The sequence below is a fragment of the Pseudomyrmex gracilis genome, unplaced genomic scaffold (assembly GCF_002006095.1).
Source record: "Pseudomyrmex gracilis isolate BER0280 unplaced genomic scaffold, ASM200609v1 scaffold_22, whole genome shotgun sequence".
Lineage (NCBI taxonomy): Eukaryota > Metazoa > Arthropoda > Insecta > Hymenoptera > Formicidae > Pseudomyrmex > Pseudomyrmex gracilis.
The window spans coordinates 28,344-46,630 of NW_018020606.1; the positions used below are offsets into that span (position 1 = coordinate 28,344).

The following is an 18,287-nucleotide window of genomic DNA, read 5'->3' on the forward strand; positions in this document are numbered from 1 at the left end:
TTGACAGAGATAAAAGATAAATTTTCATTAAGTTTTTTTTTTTTTTTTTTTTTTTTTTTTTTTTAGCATCTAAGAGAAACTAAGATTCTACATAAACTTATTTCATTTATATGATGAAATAATACTGAAGAGAGAGACATTATACATCATGGATCAATTAGGTATGCGTATATATTCAATTTAAGGAAAGTGTATGTATCATAATATACATATACATACATACATACATATATATATATATATATATATATATTATAATATATGTGAGAAAAATAAATTAACAAAATATTGTGAAGTAGACATTTGTTACTTTTTCGCGACATCGTGAACGGAAGCGAGACGTTTCGCCATATAATGAGTAAATAATAAGCGAATGATTATTTTGCGCTTTACAAACACAAATACGACAGAACAACAAATACATTATACGTCTATTTAACATGTTACATGAGTGTTTTCTTATCTTTTGTTTTGTTCTCTCTCTTGAAAGAGAGAGAGAGAGACGTATCAAAACCGAAACCGGATCAGTTGTAAAAACCTCTTCGCCAAGTAGAGAATAATATAGACATATTTGGTGTTCTTTTTTTTTTTTAAGTTTCTACAAAAAGAAGAACGTAACGAATATATGTTATATGTATATACGCCTGGTACATATCATTCTGTTACCAATCCTCTCAAACAAAGTATGTGTGTGTATTCAAACGCATTGTGATCTACTTATTATATAGCGCTTTTGCAAAAAAAAAAAAAAACCAATTCTCGCTAGCATTCAACGTATAAACGTATTATTGTCTTAAGTGCTCTATCAAACTGGTTCGTGAATAATGTGTACCGGATGACATTATTTATCTGATGAGGATGTGTAACGCTTGACGGTGAGTAAACAAGATATGCTACGGATCTTAACTCTGACGACGCACTCTGATTGCGTTATTACCACCTGTACGTATTTTTTTTTTTTTTTTTCATCGTTAAACAAGAAAACAAAAGTGTTTGAAAAAAAAAAGAAAAGAACACTTCAGTCCGGCGGTAAAATATTACGTAGAAACTGTGAAACAACAGGAATATATAGATATAGATTATATATATATATATATAGTATCGTGTATATATATATGTACAATATTCTATGACAATTACACGGACAACCAAAGTTGCATCCAAATTCTCTCGACACCGCGACATATTTCATATTGTTTTTTTTTTTTTTTATTTTTTTACATTTACAATTACATTCAGAAATATTCAACAAGAATACTAGTCAGTTTACTACAAAAAGACACAAAAGAATAAACAAAATAGGCTAATATACATATTGGAGAATGTATTGGAAGTGTCTCTATCGGTTTCAAACGAAAGAGAAAAAAAAAAAAATATGCGCCATTTCATAGCCGGCGCAATTATTGCATGGAGCTTCAGATTTATTAATTATTGGCGTCTCGAGCCGGTCTGAAGGTTTTCAACTATCATGATCACTTGGGGATGACACGCGGAATAAAATACATCCGTTCTCTTGATCAGCACGCGCGGTACAAATTGTCCGCGCGTACTGATCCTTTCGCGCGCTCGATATAGAACAAAATATCAGCATGACAAACATAGCATGTATATATATATGTGTATATATATGTATACACACATATACATATATATATATATATATATAAAAGAAGCGGGAAAAATGCAAGGTGGAGTGAAAGAGAGGTGGTAGTAAGTTTGGTCATCAACGCAACAACAACCAGGGGGCCATCTGTAATAAATTACACCAAGGCGTATTTTATTAATTTTTAAATATGAACTTTTTAGTCGTGTCTCACTAGTGTTTGCTAAATATATTATGTTAAATGGATGTGATGTTGGCTGCTGGTTGTTATATTGTAACTGTAATTAATTAGTACTTAATAGAATTAAATGGCGTAGCAAGTGTGTGTGAATACACAGTCAAAACACAAATTGTTTTCTTTCCTTGTTGCTGTTCTTTTAAGTTGAACGATTATAACTTTCGAAAAACACAGTATAGTATGTATAAATCGCGATCTAAGAATTTTCACTTTTGTTTTTCAAAACCAAGTGCTTCATGATTTGTCTTTTTTTTTTTTTACGTACACTACTAGCTCAACTTATCGTGTGCCATTAATTTCGATAGTTTTTTTCTTTTTTTCATTTAGAAAGATATAGATATATTTCGATTACTGATAATTAATTGTGTATAATTAATAATAATAATAATAATAATATATATTAATAATAATTCTTCATAATAAATGTACTGCTTGGTACACAGAGATAACAAATGACACCACTTATTATCGCGGATGAAAAAAAGACTTACAAAACGTGATACATGCACAATATACTCGACAAAACTTAGACAATACCAATACGACCAGATTAATTTTTCCTTTTTTATCTGTTTTTTTTTCTTTTTTTTCTTTTTTTTTTTCACCGATGATCACATCATGGCGGAGTATCTTGATATCTGCTGACCCAATATTATTTTATTTTTATATAAATTATACCGATATATTTATAATTATCTAAAAAACTTCTAAAACTTCTTGTTTTAAACACGTCTGTCATGTAATCACTTCTCCTCTCTTCATTAGCTACAAACTCTTATTCCGTTTTTTTGCTCCGATTGTAAAGTCCTTTTCCTCAATCACACGAGAAGGCTTGAGACAGACTTGACAAGATGTTCGAAAACTCTGGAGGATGGAGATAACTCAATTAGTAAAACTGAAATCTCCTGCGATTCAGCGATACAGACAATAAAACCCTATTTCCACAAATCATAGTCTGAATAATGCTCCCGAGGCTTCTGCGTTTAATTCTTTTCATCTTCGTCGTCTTCTTCTTCTTCTTCCGATGCCTCGGCAAGCCATGTTAACCATGAGTTCACCTGTCACACATACGATACACATTTGCATTAATCTTCGAGGCATTTTATTTGAAAAAATTACTTCACTTAAAAATTCATTAACTTATTTCCTTATTTTAAACTTTATTATAATAAGCAAACAATTATTTATTTTAATTTTCGATCTATAAAATTCCAAAGCATTGAGCAGAAAAAATTATTATCCATTCATTGTTGTTTACGAAGATTATTATTATTATTATTATTATTAGAAATTACATGTTTACCTGGAATAATGCCTTGCCCTTGCCCGGATAAGCATCGGTAACGGTGTCTCTCCATTTGTGGTAGGCTTCCTCTTCGATGACTTCAAGGTTGTAGAGTGCTATGAACCATCGCAGCAGCAGCCCTTTCGGAAAATTGTGCGAGAAACAGAACACTTGAAGCGCATGAAGAGCCGTAACTTGTGAGTCAATGGTAGTCAGGAATGTGCGAATAAAGCGTGCATATTTCTGCAGTAACGCACTTTCCTTTTCTTGCAGTTGTTTGTCTGGATTTACGGTTGGATCAACGCCGGGCGCCAGTGTTGTCTCCTGTCACATCCAAATAAAAATTCATTGATTTATTACACATTTTAAAAATCATCTATATTTGTAAAAGTAATTATAAGAGTTAAGTTGATTGGTTTTTCTTACCGTGTATAATACACGATAGTAAAGTAAAATATAAGAAAAAATGTTTATAAGCTTTACTAACCCCAGTGATGTACTTGAAAAGCACATTCATCATAGCATTGATAAATGAGGGATCAGAATGATGTTGGGGATCCAGCTTCTCTTTGATCCACTTGTAAAGAGCATTGGGCGCTGGATCGGCTTCTAATTGACGCCACATGTCTCCTTGGATTCTGAGAAGAGGATAAAGGAAAGTCAGTTCGCGGTCTTCCAAGATCTCGCCTAAACGTTCTTTTGTTTTTTCGGCTTCTGGCAGCTGACTGATGAGATCCACTTTGCTGTCGTTGAAGATTTGAGTCAATCTTGCCTTGCCCTGTGTCTTGTGAAGTTGCTGTAGAGTCAGCAGGAACAACGGATGATGACGACCGTTTTCTGTTTCCGAGGCGAGATCGGTCAACTGGATTAGATTGTCCACTATGGCCTTGGCTGTAAGGAACGCAACGTGAGACGCTACCAAAGGCACGGTACTCTCCTTTTCAGATATACTGGCCACTAGTTCTTTCCATCCCTCGTTCACTTGCTGTAGAGTGAGTAGATTTTCCTTCTTCAGTTCGGCCACGAGCTTTGCGGCAAGTTCGCGTTCGGAGTCACCACGGTCTAGCGTATTTGAGTACAACGTGCAAATTGCATGACGTAAGAAACGCTCGGGTATTTTGAGGTCTTTAAAGGCTGCCAGAGCGTCCTGTACGTTTGTGTGGGACGCAAGATCGTCCATTAGAGCGTTCACTTTTTTCACCACTTCCTCCCGTGTGGGTCCCTTGTCCTTTCTATCCCGAGCTTTTTCCCGTTTGTCTACGGGACCTTGCTTGATCACAATAGCAGGCGGTGTTTCTTTGTGCAATAGTGGCGAGCTGGGTTTTAGAGCAGTAGTACGCAAGAGGGGCAAGTCGGAGCCTCTCCCTGGGAACAAGTCTATTATATTTTCAATTAATAGTTATTATTAGATACACCAATCAGTTTAATACTATCACAAGATATCGCGCAATCAGATAAAAATATTTACCATTGTTCAGAGGTAAGTTCATGTTGATGTTAGTTTGTTTGAACATCATGGAATTGGCTGAAGGTCTCAGAGACACTTCTTCTGGATGTCCTCCAATCAGCATTTTGTTCTTATTAAATCGAAGTTGTTCTTTATTGCTATCTGTAATAGATAAAAGTAACAAACATCCAGTTATAGTCATTAACATTGTTACTTTATAAAGAGTTAATAACGAAAAAGATTGCGATACTCACTGTTGTTGAAGTTCTGCGGTAAATTGTGTTGCGGTTGGTTGCGTTTGCCTTCGTAATTGTTCTGATGACGATTCTGGGTTTGATAATAGCTCGCTCCTGTCTGATTGCGTTGGTTATGGCGGCCATAGCCAACTCCAGGAGTTCCTGCGAATCCATTCGGACTGAATGGTGGTGGTGGCATACCAAACGAGGGGGAAGTCAATGGAATACTTCCCATCATGTCCACGTCTAATCCGCCTCGTCCCATCTTTCGTAAAAACTCAGCACCGAGGCGATCTTCGCGTCCTCTGTGGAAACCGTTTCCTCGCGATGGCTCCTCATTGTCATTGCGAATCTGATTTATCGGCATCGGGCCTTCGGTACTGGTGGCCTTGCGCGGTTTCCAATCATCACGGCGTAATTCAATTACATCACGCAGCATGAATTTGATGCGTAGAGGAAGATCACTGCTCTCTGCCAGAGAGTTCATACGTTTGAAGTACTGATCCATGAGTCCGCGGCCCTTATCCGAGTCAAGGATACGGCCGCAGGTACGCATAATCTGGCAGAGACACTCGATATCCTCTGCCGCGTCCCCCCGGGATCCCCCTCGCCTTTTCTTCTCCAACAACTGCTGGATGCAACGATGTAAAATCGGCTCCGACACGATGCCCAGCTTACCGAGTTCCCCAATAAATTTGATGTTACCAAGCATCTTGCGCTTGGCCACCTGCCGGCGCTCTTCTTCCTCTGGACCAAGCTCATCCTGATTCTCGAATGCCTCGCTTGCTTTTGAACGATTTTCGAACTCGTCTTTGCACTTGTTAAGTAAAAGAACTCTGAATGTGCTCTGGCCTTTTTGACTTTCATCGATCGTTTTACGGGGTTCAAAGTTTGCGGCTTCGTCTGACAGCTGTTTGCACAGCCGTGCGTACATAGAACTGTACTTGGGTTCATCAAGTGCTTTTTCGAAGATCTAATAAATCAACATTTTTTTATCCAATTATTACACCATCAGTAATTTTACAAAGAAAACAATACGCTCTCACATTTTGCGATCTCTAATAAAAATACATACCAAGAAAATAACACCCTTGAGAATCACATGGGAATTAAGCTCAACGTTGAGCAGGTCGTTGCTCAGCTTTGCGAATTTTTCCGGTGTGAGCTTGTTAAGTATACCCCGCACCTTTCTGAAGATGAGATCATTTCGACTTTCTGGGGTGAGTGCATCGCGTCTAACAGTTGAAGGAGGGATCCAGCGTTGCTCAGTGGATAGGGAGCGAATATCGTCCCTGGAAGGCATCGAATTTTTATAATGTCAGTGTCACAAACAACTCAACACAAAAATTTGATTTGTGTAGGTTCTAAACACATATAACGCGTTCACGCGTTTTGTATTGTCTTTGTTTTTTGTTTTTGTTTGTTTGTTTTTGTTTTTTTTTTCGTTACTCTGCTGAGATAACTTTGTGGATCCTGACCTTCCTCCCGAGACACGAGAAGCACCCCCCGGTCCTGTGGGGTTGTCCGTTGTTGCGCGTGTTTTGGCCCCCTTAGTGATAAATCACAGCACACAGATCTTCCTTGAGGAAGCTGAAAAGAATAACACTAAATCTTAATAAATTAAATAATTCTCATAAATAATTCTCACGATTTTTAGGATATTTTTTAGGCTTTGCACGCGTTGAAAGAAATAAAGCGTCTACGAATCAGCCTGCTTAAAGCGCGCAACGCACAAGTCTAACGTAAAACTAAAAAAAAAAAAAAACATGCAACAATCCTGATCTGCATTTTTCTTTTTAACAAGAAAGATAAGCAATTCCGACCTATCGCTTTGGCCGATCACGGTGGCGTATCGTTGAACTCGTTCAATAATATTTCGAGGACATTCCTTTCATCGCCACCGTGACCCACATATATCGTTTACAAATGGTAATTGCACATGCGAGCGCAATTTTAGAGAGAAGCACGTTCAATAAATGGCGCACGCGAATCCTGCACGGTTAACGTACTCGAGTCGCAAGTGGTTCAAGGATAGAATCATGCTGCGAACGGGTCTAGTTTCATGAATCAATCGACGCGCGATCACAACATTTCGCGCGCGATGCGATCAACTGCCGAAGTTTTGAAACTCCGCGTTTTTTTTACCCCGAATCGAAACCGCAAGTCAGATTACAGAAAGTGATGGCCTCTCTCTCTGACTTTTTTTTTTTTTTTTTGTTTCCGCTGTGGAAAGACTCCGCGAAAGACCAGCTGCGAACGAACATGTTATTTGCGAAGTCGAAGCGACAGTATCCGGTGGTTTTTCGCGACACCCCGTAGTCGCAGAAGACCTTCCGCGGACGAGGCAAGGACCTTCTTCCCCGCGAGAGGAAGACGGCTTTGATCTTGCTCGCTGCCTGAGAACAAAACGACCGAAACCCATGGACGAGAGGGGAATGTGGCAGAGGAGTGTATGTGGGGCGCGGCTCATGGTCAGACGGTCAATGAACCCTCTTCCAACCCCTCTCCCCATTCCACCTCAACCGATCATCTCGCGAACCTCGTCGTCGTTCGGCCGAGGTCGGACGACTTCGTCGGTTCGCTCAACGGAGGTCGTGCCCGTCCGGCCGTCTCTCTACAGGGTGTCTCGACCGTCTCGAGTTACTTTTGAAGGAACAAAACTTTCTGAAATAGACGACTCGCGGAATCGTCCTCGCAAAATCGAGAAAGAAAAATAACAAAGAGTTTCAATCGTCATAGAAACAGCAAGCCTATGATAATAAGACCTACAAAAAACTACTGTTAGAAAGAACAAACACCGCGTAAGAAATTAAAAACACAATCACTTGGTTTTAAAAAGATATTTTATATCTAAACTGAACTTTTTCAAGTTTTTCTTGCAACAATTTTGGTTGATTGACGTTTTTTATTACGTCGTGAGGATCGTCACGTGCAATTTGACGTAAGCTTAACTTGGCTCGCGGCATTTTACGTTGCGGATAGAAAAAAAAACCACGACTGCGTTTAGCGTTAAATATATAATGAGAACGTAACGCTAGGTTTTACTGAAATAGCAGTCTCTAAACATTTGGTTTCATCTTGACGAACGTATATAGCCGCTAAATGCGCAATGAAAATATCCGGTCTCTCACGGACGTATCCATGAACGAACCAGCTCGAAGCTCGTGATATTGCAAACGAACGAGCGAGCGAGCGAACGAGAAAAAGAAAGAAGAGAAAAAGAGAGAGAGAGAAAAAAAAAAGGAATTAATCCAAGATTTGTCTATCGAAGCAACGAAGTCTCTCTGAAACACGTGGATTCGAAAGAATATCGTATTTAATTTAAATAAAGATACGACGCGAGAGAGAAAGAGAGAGAGAGAAGGAAGCGTTGCTTTATGTAGCTGCGAGAATAGAGTTACCGAACTTCACAAAGTTCAAAACGACAAGTCCGTGTATGCAAACCCAAGACACGTATTCGCGATATCACGTACTCGTCGCGTGATACGCGGAAGATGTTTCTGTGTATCCGATATATACGAGGATTTTATTCATATATATATATAAAAGACGTACACCATTCGCAATCTATAGGATCGCGCTTCAAAATCGATACGTGACTCTTTCTATTTGGCGTCTATTGAAATAAACATTTTGCAAAAAAAAAATTTGCATTTGAAGATACACACACGTCGCGTCACATGTGTCTCGGCGTCGTCGTCGTTCAAAGCGCCGTGCGCATTAAAATCACGACGGCGTTAAAAGAAACCGCGTGGCTGGCGGTTTCTTCGCGAGAAGAAAAGAAAACTTTTTTACGCAGCAAAAATCAATGAAAATATCACGCTTTGCGATTCGCGAGGTCACGATTATGCACGAACGCGCACAACACGTGTCGGAATTTCGCGAGAGATAATTAAATAATAAAAGAGTCGATCGTGTCCGCGTGCGGTGAGAGAAAGAGAAGCGTGTGTGTGTGTGTGTGTGTGTGTGCGCGCGCGCTTACATCAAAGATGGCCTTTGTCTCTCGCGCGCATCACACATCACATCAAGAAGGCTTCTTCTCGTTTTCTTGGCAAATACTATTTTCGAGCTTATATCTACAGCCATCTTGCGGGCGCGTTGGATTCCCGTTATTTAGCTATCTCTCTGCGAGATCCGAAAAAAGATTTCGCGCGTGTAACATCCTTGAGGTGGCGTTCGAGATTCGCATCGACCGCTTGTTTTTTTAATCAGTTTGACCGCAATCGAAGTCAGTTTCGCGTCGGTTTATGTACTATCTTTAGATGAAAAAAAAAAGTGAGGATGAAACTTTGGAAGAGGCAAAACGGAGCGGGAAAAAAACGTTTACATTGCGATTTACATTGAAACGTCATTCACGTCATGTGATATTTTTGCGCCACGAACAATCGCTCGGTAATTTCGCAAATGCAAGATTTCCCGTTTCCGGGAAATCTCAGCTTGCGCTGTGAATTGCGACACGCTCTTCTCTCCTTCTCTCGCTAATCTAAATTCGCATCAAGATCCCTCGCACGCAATAAAGTAGCAATAATATATTATACTAAATTAAAATCGAACGCCAATTCAGCTCCGCTGGCAAATGTGTGTATACGAAATATAAATATAACGAAAATCATTTACACATCAGAAAAATAAAAATAAAATGTACGAAATAAACTAAATTTTTCTACGTTAATGTTCGCGGAGAAATAGAAATTCTTTTCGAATAATAATAAATAAATAAACAACAATTGACGTTAAGTTCGGCATAAATTTAACTTAAAAATCAAGTTCGAACGATAAGTAAAAATTAACCAAGCGCAATGCACACACACACACACACAAACACACGCGGAGTTTAATCAATCCGCAGATTGCGCGCGTTTGTGAATAATTGATAAAATTGCTCCACGTGAAAAGAGATGACTTACAACGTTGCTTGTGGTTTTTTTTTATGGGTTTGTCGAGAAACAACGCGTTTACGACCTATGTGTGCGTGCGCTAGATCTTTCACGACCGGTTTTTTTTTTTCTCTGCGCGTTGCTTTATGCGCTATCGGTCGTCGATATGACGCCGACAAAATCCTTGAGAGAAATCGTCGAGCACAAGGTGGATGACGACGGCGCACAAAAGAGATAGCGACGAAGTGACGCAAAGTGAACACAAGCGAGCGAACTTCCCTCACATCTCTCCCCGCGAGCTCCGCCCTCTCTCTCTCTCTCTCTCTTTTTCTCTCTCTCTCTCTTTCTGTCTGTCTGTCTGTCTGTCTCTCTCTCTCTTTCTCTTTCGCTCCCGTCCGCCGCGCTGCGAGCACACCATAACTTTCTGTTTCCTCGTGACACGTCACTGATGCGCCGTGACGGCTGCTCTCTTCATGTTCAAGAATGGTTCAGGGCTGCCAATCTTCTAAGACCGAATCCATAGAAGGTCTCAACAAAGAAGCAAGCCCGATGTCAAAATTTGTCACACTTTTTTTCCTCTCGCATGTGTATGCGAAATATAAAGAAAAGAAACAATATTGCACATAAACGTTTGTAAACCAAGAAGACGCCGGAAGAAAGTGAAAGAAAGCGAACTTCTTTCGCTTGCGGTAAAATTATATCAAACACGTTGTAAATGTAAACACGAGTAAATGAGAGTCGTGCAAATCCTTTTGTTGCAATCGCAACTGCGATCACGCGACAAAGATTGATTTGAAAACTTTAAATGTACAAAATAAATAAATTCACAAGATGACGAAAAGTAATTATTAATCTACGCATTTTTGGTATCGCGCGACTTCAAGATTTGCATTAGACGAGAGATGTATCGCACGATAAGAGCTTAGTTTTTTTTTTTTTTTTATATATATATTTCAAGAAAAGATAATAAAGGCGAAGAGAGATAAGAGAGTTACGGAGTTTGCGGCTCGTTGACTCGGTTGGAAGCTCTTGAATAAAAAGCACAAGCTAGCTAATTATTTTAATAATTTATTCTTCCACTCCAACTTACCGACAACAGAGTGAATTGCTAAAGTAACTCGTCTACGAAACTTAACGAGTAGATAAATAACAAATTTGTCGACGGCGCAACTCTCTCGGGAGTAGAGACAACAAAAAAAAAAAAGAAAATGACGAGCGCAATATGCTTCTTAATGACTTTAGGAAGCAATCGTCTAGATAAAGTGAGAAGACGTGCAGCAGAATTGTTTCGCCGTTTTGCGAAAAATTTATAAGATGAATGACGAAACGCACAATGAGTCACGTAAAATTTATATAAGTGGCTGGTCGAGTAGACGAACATAAAAAATCACGATAACGTTCGATAAGAATCTTTATCTTTCACTGTGTGTGAACATCAAGAATACTCGAGAGAGTTGAGTCATCCGAAATATACGTTGGCAATGCTGTAAAAACACAGCCAGACAGAAGAAGAAGTCGGAGAGATGTCAAGGTTTTTACGGTTTTCGGGTGATTTACAGCATTTTTAGTACAATGCCTGAGAAGATAAAGAAAAGAAGAAAGAGAAATTCAGCTATGTGTGGAGAATTGACAAAAACCAAAACATTTTCTACATTTTCCAAGGCTTTTGGAGGATGAAGTAAGGGGATACGAAAATCAATAATGAGACAATATTTGCGGAATATGGACAATAATTGCAGAACGTGCACGTGACGTTATAAATCGTGTAAATACTGACACAAAGATGTCGAGAGAAAGAGAGAGAGAGAGAGAGAGAGAGATGTCCAGATGACGGGAAAAGAGACGTCGGGAAAAGAATTCGAGATTGCGAAACGTCGTTTGTTCATTGATGCGCGGCGTAACGCAAATGTAGAACTGAACTGCGCTCAGTGGGACGAACGGCTGAAAGAAAATCAGCACGTCTATTCATAGTGCGCGATAAGCGTTTTGAAGTCCGCTGCAAACAAAGAGACCCGATCGCGAGCTATACACACAGTCGCACATGTTGTGTTGGGCGCTGCATGACCGTTTAAAGGCACGGTAGAGAGAGAGAGAAGAGTACATATAGTATATAAGCGATGCACTTCTCGCAAGCGACGGTTCACAATCGCGCACACGAGGCCCACGTTAATGAAACGGAACGGGTTTTTCAACCAGGTGTTTCGCGCCCCCAACATTCCTCGAATACCCCCCCGCCGGTCGAACGCGCGTAGTAATTTTCATCGCGAATCAGAATTTTTTCTCGCAACGCGTCAATCTTCCCTCGCGAAACACAAATTCGCGACGAACCTTAAAAAGTTTACCTTTCGATTCACATTCGAAATTCCTGTTATACGCTTTTTTTTTTTTTTTATGAACTTTTTGAACCCCTGTCTGTGCTAAGAGAGACACTATAATATTAAATTCTAAGATTAGACTCGCGCAAACAAAATAGCCCGCGCCGCTATAATAAAAATAAAACTCCGATCGATTAATAAATTACGCGAACTCTCTGCAGCAACGACACAACGGCAACAACAACAAACGCACATGCCAAGGAGTGGTACAACGAAGTATATTTCTAACGCGTCTCATTATGTATACACGAGAGATTCTCACATATATACGTCACATACTGAAATATCTAAAAAGAGCATGCGGACGACTCTTATAGTCGAGAATCTATCGGCGAACGAGAGAGAGAGAAAGAGAAAAAAAGAGAACCCTATTCGGTCGAAGCTTCGCTGAAACGTCAGAAGCGTGACAGCGCGACGGCGGCGGCACACGTCTGTCGCCTTCGAGTTTGTGCTTACACAAAGTCGGTCGGTCGTGGTGTGCATGTGCTCCGCGGCAAGCCCAATCGATCCGACCAAGTTGCACGCGTGCTCCCGCGTTGTTGCTCACAACGTGTGTGGGAGTGCCCCGTTGCATTTCCGAGAACAAAAGCGGCACTTCCGGAAAGAGCAACGACGCGAACACACACGCACACGCACACACACACATACAGTCTCTCTGTCTCTCTCTTCTCGTAGTCACGCAGGAAGCACGCGTGTGGCCCTCACGCGTAATGGCGAGAATTCCCCGCGCGCTCGCGTCTCCCCCGTTGTCGACGAGCGCGCTCCTCGCCGACCTCCTCGCCATATTACACGAGGCTCACGAAAAATCCTCTCTTTCGCTTTTCGAGATCGCGGTCGGCAGAAAAAAAAAACAAAAAAAAAAACAGAAAGAGAGAGAAACATCGATCGAATTAATTTATAAATCTCTGGAGCAAATAAAATCTCCCCGATGCTCTTCTTCCGTGTATCGTGCGATCCTCTCGTCCGTTGTTACATTTGAAAATACCCAGCTAGAACGCGCACAAATGGATAATCCGGATTTTATTGATCTATTTACTTTCTTGTCGCGTTTTTGCACAGAGATAAAATCTAGCCTCGGTTTTCAATTTGAATGTAGCTAGGAGAAACACCATTCCGGATTAAAGGATTCCATCGAGAGATATACGAGTATCGCACGATACATATTTAAAAAAATTTTTTTTTTAATAAAAAAAAAAAAACTAGTTCTGAGCTTAAAGCGATTTAATCCCCGAGAATACTGACGGCAAACAAAATGCGCTTGTAATAAACCTTCGTTGCGCGGCATGTGCTCCGAAAATTTGGAGTTGCTCCGCGTGTATCTGGTTATTTCTCTGCTCCCTTTAGAAAATCTCAAGATTTACGAATAAAGTTCCAATATTGACATGTAGTCGTATAGACGTCTGGTATGTGTATATGTATTGTCATATGTGTATTAGATAAAAAAAAAAAAAAAAAAAAAAAAAAAAACAAGTCAAAGTATTTCTTTTCTTTTTCTATCTGTTCAAATATTCGTATCGCGAACAAACGAAAGAGCTTTACAGAAAGTTACTCCGCGTCGTTACTGGTTCACGATTGCGGTCAGTACTCTGGGGACAAAAATGCTAAAATATAAAATGCATCTCCGCCAAAGGGAAAGACGGGGGGGGGGGNGGGCTGTCGAGAAATAACGTGTTCCCCCGATGTAGATTTTTCCCGGGAAACCGGAGATAATAAACAAATTTTCAGAAAAACGCGTGGAAAAAAACTTTGTTCCACGTTGAAGTGAAATATATCTAACGGGAACGTGCGTTTTGTGCACGAGGAAAGCGCTCGGAGGTATATAACACATACTCGCGGGTCGGGAGCAAGCAAATGTCTTCGAGAAGAAGCGTGGTGCGTCGAAGGCACGTACTAATTCCGGAATTCGTCGAAGCACGAGAGAGAGAAAGAGAGACCTCCCCCCTCTTTCTCTATCTCTCTCATGCTCTCAACTCACGCTGTGAAAAAAACCCACGACAAAAGCGTTCGCGTGAATTCATACAAAGGAATACGCCCTGGATTTAATAAATTTCCCATCCTCGTGGTAGGAAAAAAAAAAAAAACCACGTTCCAACCGCAACGTGCTTAATATCCAAGCGGAAGCTCCTCGGAGAGCCTTCTCGACAGCCGAACCACCCAAGCGAGTCGCGTTACTTAAGCCAGGCAAAGTGTCAAATGTGGGAGTTGCGTGGGTATGAGAAACGGCGAAATTCACGGAACGCTCGAACGGCTTTCTCACCGATCGCGCGGTGAAAAAATCGAGTCGAGATCTCGATGAGAAAACGGGCGGAGGCCCGGCGACAGATTAAATTCTTTTCACATCCGACATGACGCACGACCTACGTACCCGCTCGGGGTCTCGGGGCCGCCGCCGCTGCCGCCGCCGCCGCCGCCGAAGACCGTCCAGAAAATTCTTCGCCGATCCGCGTGCCGCGTGTCGCGCGGCCGATCGCGATCTTCGCCGCGGAAAAACGCACCCACGCGCGATCGTCCCGCACGCGTTTTTGTCGCACCCACGCCACTCCACACACGATAAATCGACGTGCAAAGCCAAGAGAGATCACAATAGCGTTTACTTACGGCCGACGGTTGTTGTTTCTGAAGGCTTTCGCAATCTGTCGGTCGCGCTCGGGAACTTCCGTGAGAACACGTCCGATCAAGTCAGCATCCACCGTCCGACTGAACACATGGCGCACGGCGAGCGATCGTTGCGCCAATCGTTATTTGAAAAATACCGAAATATTTTTTTCACGAAATTACGCGAGCAAAACGCGACGAGAACCCGACGAAATTGAGTCCGAGTTAGATTTTCTTTTGATCTCGACGGTGATGATACATCGGACGGTACATTAGACATTTCCACATGAGTTAGCGAAAATGGCATTTCCCCATTTCGATTATTGTTCGAATCTGTTCAACCAAAAATGCTTCGCGTTTGCACAAGCGAATTGCTCGTGGAATTTTCGAAAAGTAATTTTTGTCGAAGATTTTATTGTTTTTCCAATTGAATAATGAATTTGCGACAGGAAATTGCTCGCGCACCTCAACTTGACGCCGGTGGTGCGCGTGTTAATTTCCATAGGCAGAAATCGAATCAAATCCAATCCGCCCAATGGAGAGAAATCAAATGTAGAAAAGCGACGGTCTGATGAACAGAGAGCCGAAAATTCGTTTTGCCGAGACATTCCGCGTCTTTTCGCGCAAATTTGATCGAAATGCAGACGAGGGTTACGTTGGGCGTGTTGGTAATTGAAACACGACAAAAAAAAAAAAAACTGCGGCACGTCGGTAAATCAGATTTCTCTCTGTCGTCGGGGACACGGACGGGAGTACAAAGGGTCTGTTGTCACACGGCCGTTGCGTTAGATTGGTCGGGGCTAACTGTCAGTTTCCGAGAGGAAATTTGCTGCTCCGAAAGGATATTTTTTGTGCGTTTGTTTAAATGTGATTCTTACGGGGCGATTTATATTTCTATATATATAAGGATACCTGTGATAAAAAAAAAAAAATAAAAAAACGCACTCAGGTTGGTAAACGCCGATCATCCGATCTCTCGTCTCGCACGCGTCCCGTCTTTGTTCTCGCGCTCGCTAATTTAACCCTCGCGAACGAACGTTCGTCCTTCGTAATTAGTCCGAATTACCGCAAATTTCTCGCGTGTGTCATCGTGCGATAAGTATCTCCTGAATTTCGCACCATGATAACAAAGCCGAAATTGCCCGCGTAAGCGCTCGCATATTCTTCGTTCAGTGAAAAATCCAACGATGACTTAGCAACGATAATGTCCATTTCTTCTTTTGTCCTCGGACTCGTTTCGAACTCTTTTCACGCAATTATCGCGCATTTCTCGCGATAGAAACAAATAGCAACGATTATTGATTGTAGACCGTTAATAATTATCACAAAAATATGTAGATAAAAAATTTTACTAAAAAGAATATTTGAGTTTTATAAATTTTTTTCTTGCTCGACAGAAATAATGTAACCGTATTATGTCACTTCGCGTATATGTGTGTGAGATTTTAAAGTTAAACAGTAATAATACTACGCCAAAATTTGTATCTGTTCAGAATGGCTCAGCGCCCTCAAAGCTACGGATCTACGGATCAGCGGGTGGATGTACCTGAAATAGGATTTAGTCCTACTGAACTTTATAGCCTCAGTGAGAATATTACCACTAACATATATACCATTAATACAAGTTGGAAAACCCTGGACAGAGCTTACAAAAATATCGGAACCAGTAAGGATAATCAAGGCTTAAGAGATAAAGTGTAAGTGCTAGTAAGAATAGTAGAAAAAAAAAAAAAACAATAATATACAGTCAAGAAAAAACAAACAGATCTAGAACATTCTAACAAAAAAGATACTAATAAAAAAAATAATTGCTTTGTAGCATGATATTATACAAAGATATAAACATAAGATTAGAAAAATATTACAACTATAAATGTTTTTTTTACTGATACTAATATTTTTTTGTATCTTTCAGACATGTAACACAATTAAGCACCAATCAAGTGGTTACTCAGACAAGCAAGGACATAGCAAGACTGACAGTGTTGATGAGGCGTGGAGACAAGCAGCAAAAGTTACAAATCGAGAAACTAACGACTGACTTTAAAGATGCGTTGCAGAGATACTCCGATATGCAAAAAGTACACACATCTATACGTATTGTAAAAGTTTTGCGAGATAAAGTTGCTTGACATTTTTCCACTAGCGAGATATTTTTTTTTTTTTCAGTCAATCGCGGAAAAAATGAAGAGACATATTTTAGCTATGACTAATATAGACAATTCAATGGATGATGAGGATGCTGAAGAAACCCAGCGTTTGCTACATGCCCAAGAACAGGAACACAGAACTACTCAAAGGTTTAAAAATAATATATTGTCTGCATTTTTTCATCGAATTATAAAATATCTGTACATTTGTATGAGTAACGCGGAGAATCTTACCTATTTGCTTAGTTGGGACAATACCGATGGTTTCCGTTACTTGCATATCGGACAATGCTGTAAACATAGAAGCTATCGTGATTGTATCTCAGCTAATGGAATGTAAGATTTTCTGAATGAGAGACGGTAATACAGATTGTGGATTTTATAGCATATCGAACTAGACTGAATAATATAATAAAAAGTTTCAGTCGAAAAGATTAATTAATTACACAACATGTATTATTAATAGAGAAGCTATAAAATACACTTATGTGCGTGTGGTAAGTCAGTTCTATAATGCATCTTGATGCAAAATAAAATCAATTATATCAGAAGCGTGTGATATATATATTGCGTATCGTGACTTTCACAGAACGCTAGAGTTTCAGCAAGGGCTTCTTCTGGAAAGGGAGGACAGGATAAAGCGAATCGAGGGCGACATTTTGGATGTGAATCAAATTATGCGCGAACTCGCAGCATTGGTGCATCAGCAAGGTGATACTATTGGTGAGCATCTTTTTCTTTTTACTATATTAGTGATAATTATTTTTTTAAAGTATTTTAAAAAAAATTTATATGTGTGTATACTCAATTTGCAAACCTAATGACTTTCTATACAGATACAATTGACAACCATATAGAGAATATTCATGACAACGTTGAGCTGGGAGCCCAAGAGATAGTGAAGGGAAGTAATTACCAAAGTAAATTTCGTCGGAAAGTTTACATTTTGTTGTTGCTCGCGATTATAGTTGCCATTGTATTAACTGTTATTCTAGTCATTAAATTAAGTTAGCGTCCCTAGCCTTTGTGGGTAAAACTGATGAGTAAAACGGGTTGTCTCAATCTTTATCTCGTGCGTTATACATTGATTTAAAATTAACTTCTTCAAAGTTCTCATCGTGTTTAGTATGGTTTTGTATATTGAAGATGTAAGGAGAGTATACAGACTTATTTTATATATCCTTGTGAAATGAATTAATATCTCTTGTGTTCGGAGAGTATAGCCAGTTTTTTGAAATTTTATAAAGCAGTATTTATAATAATTTTGCTTATACGGTATAAAAGTTTTATAGATTTTTTTTAAATTGCTTATTTTCACTCTGATTGATTGATTATTAAGGAAAAAAATTAGAGCGAATAAAGGACATTCAACTTTTAATCTACATCGTAAATTATATCACTTCATCGTAAATTATATATTATATCATTTCTCCGAATATACAGGGTGTCCCAGAATTGGTTTAACATCTCTCGTAGACAGA

General features: G+C 39.9%; 2 protein-coding genes across 5 annotated transcripts; one reads left to right on the top strand and one right to left on the bottom strand.

Annotated features, from left to right (window-relative positions):
* Positions 1-717: 717 nt before the first annotated feature.
* Positions 718-14,765, bottom strand: LOC109851873 (eukaryotic translation initiation factor 4 gamma 2). 2 transcript variants are annotated; one of them, XR_002249941.1, is made up of 8 exons: positions 14,660-14,765; positions 5,885-6,399; positions 4,828-5,782; positions 4,595-4,735; positions 3,614-4,503; positions 3,145-3,450; positions 2,768-2,899; positions 718-2,705 (listed from the first exon to the last, which is right to left on the bottom strand). XR_002249941.1 is itself a non-coding variant. In XM_020422401.1 (7 exons), exons 2-7 carry the CDS (start codon positions 6,110-6,112, stop codon positions 2,825-2,827), a joined length of 2,595 nt encoding a protein of 864 aa, XP_020277990.1. In that variant the 5' UTR covers positions 6,113-6,399; positions 14,660-14,765; the 3' UTR covers positions 718-2,824. The 2 variants fall into 2 exon arrangements, 1 of the variants encoding a protein (XP_020277990.1); XM_020422401.1 differs by having other exon boundaries at positions 718-2,899.
* Positions 14,766-15,424: 659 nt separating this feature from the next.
* LOC109851896 (syntaxin-12) lies at positions 15,425-18,287 on the top strand. 3 transcript variants are annotated; one of them, XM_020422462.1, is made up of 6 exons: positions 15,425-15,605; positions 16,150-16,353; positions 16,572-16,737; positions 16,826-16,956; positions 17,396-17,529; positions 17,643-18,287. In XM_020422462.1, exons 2-6 carry the CDS (start codon positions 16,151-16,153, stop codon positions 17,816-17,818), a joined length of 810 nt encoding a protein of 269 aa, XP_020278051.1. In that variant the 5' UTR covers positions 15,425-15,605; position 16,150; the 3' UTR covers positions 17,819-18,287. The 3 variants fall into 3 exon arrangements, 2 of the variants coding, with proteins under 2 accessions (XP_020278051.1, XP_020278050.1); XM_020422461.1 differs by lacking the exon at positions 15,425-15,605 and adding an exon at positions 15,651-15,802; XR_002249947.1 differs by lacking the exons at positions 15,425-15,605; positions 17,643-18,287 and adding an exon at positions 15,645-15,802 and having other exon boundaries at positions 16,826-17,303; positions 17,396-17,486.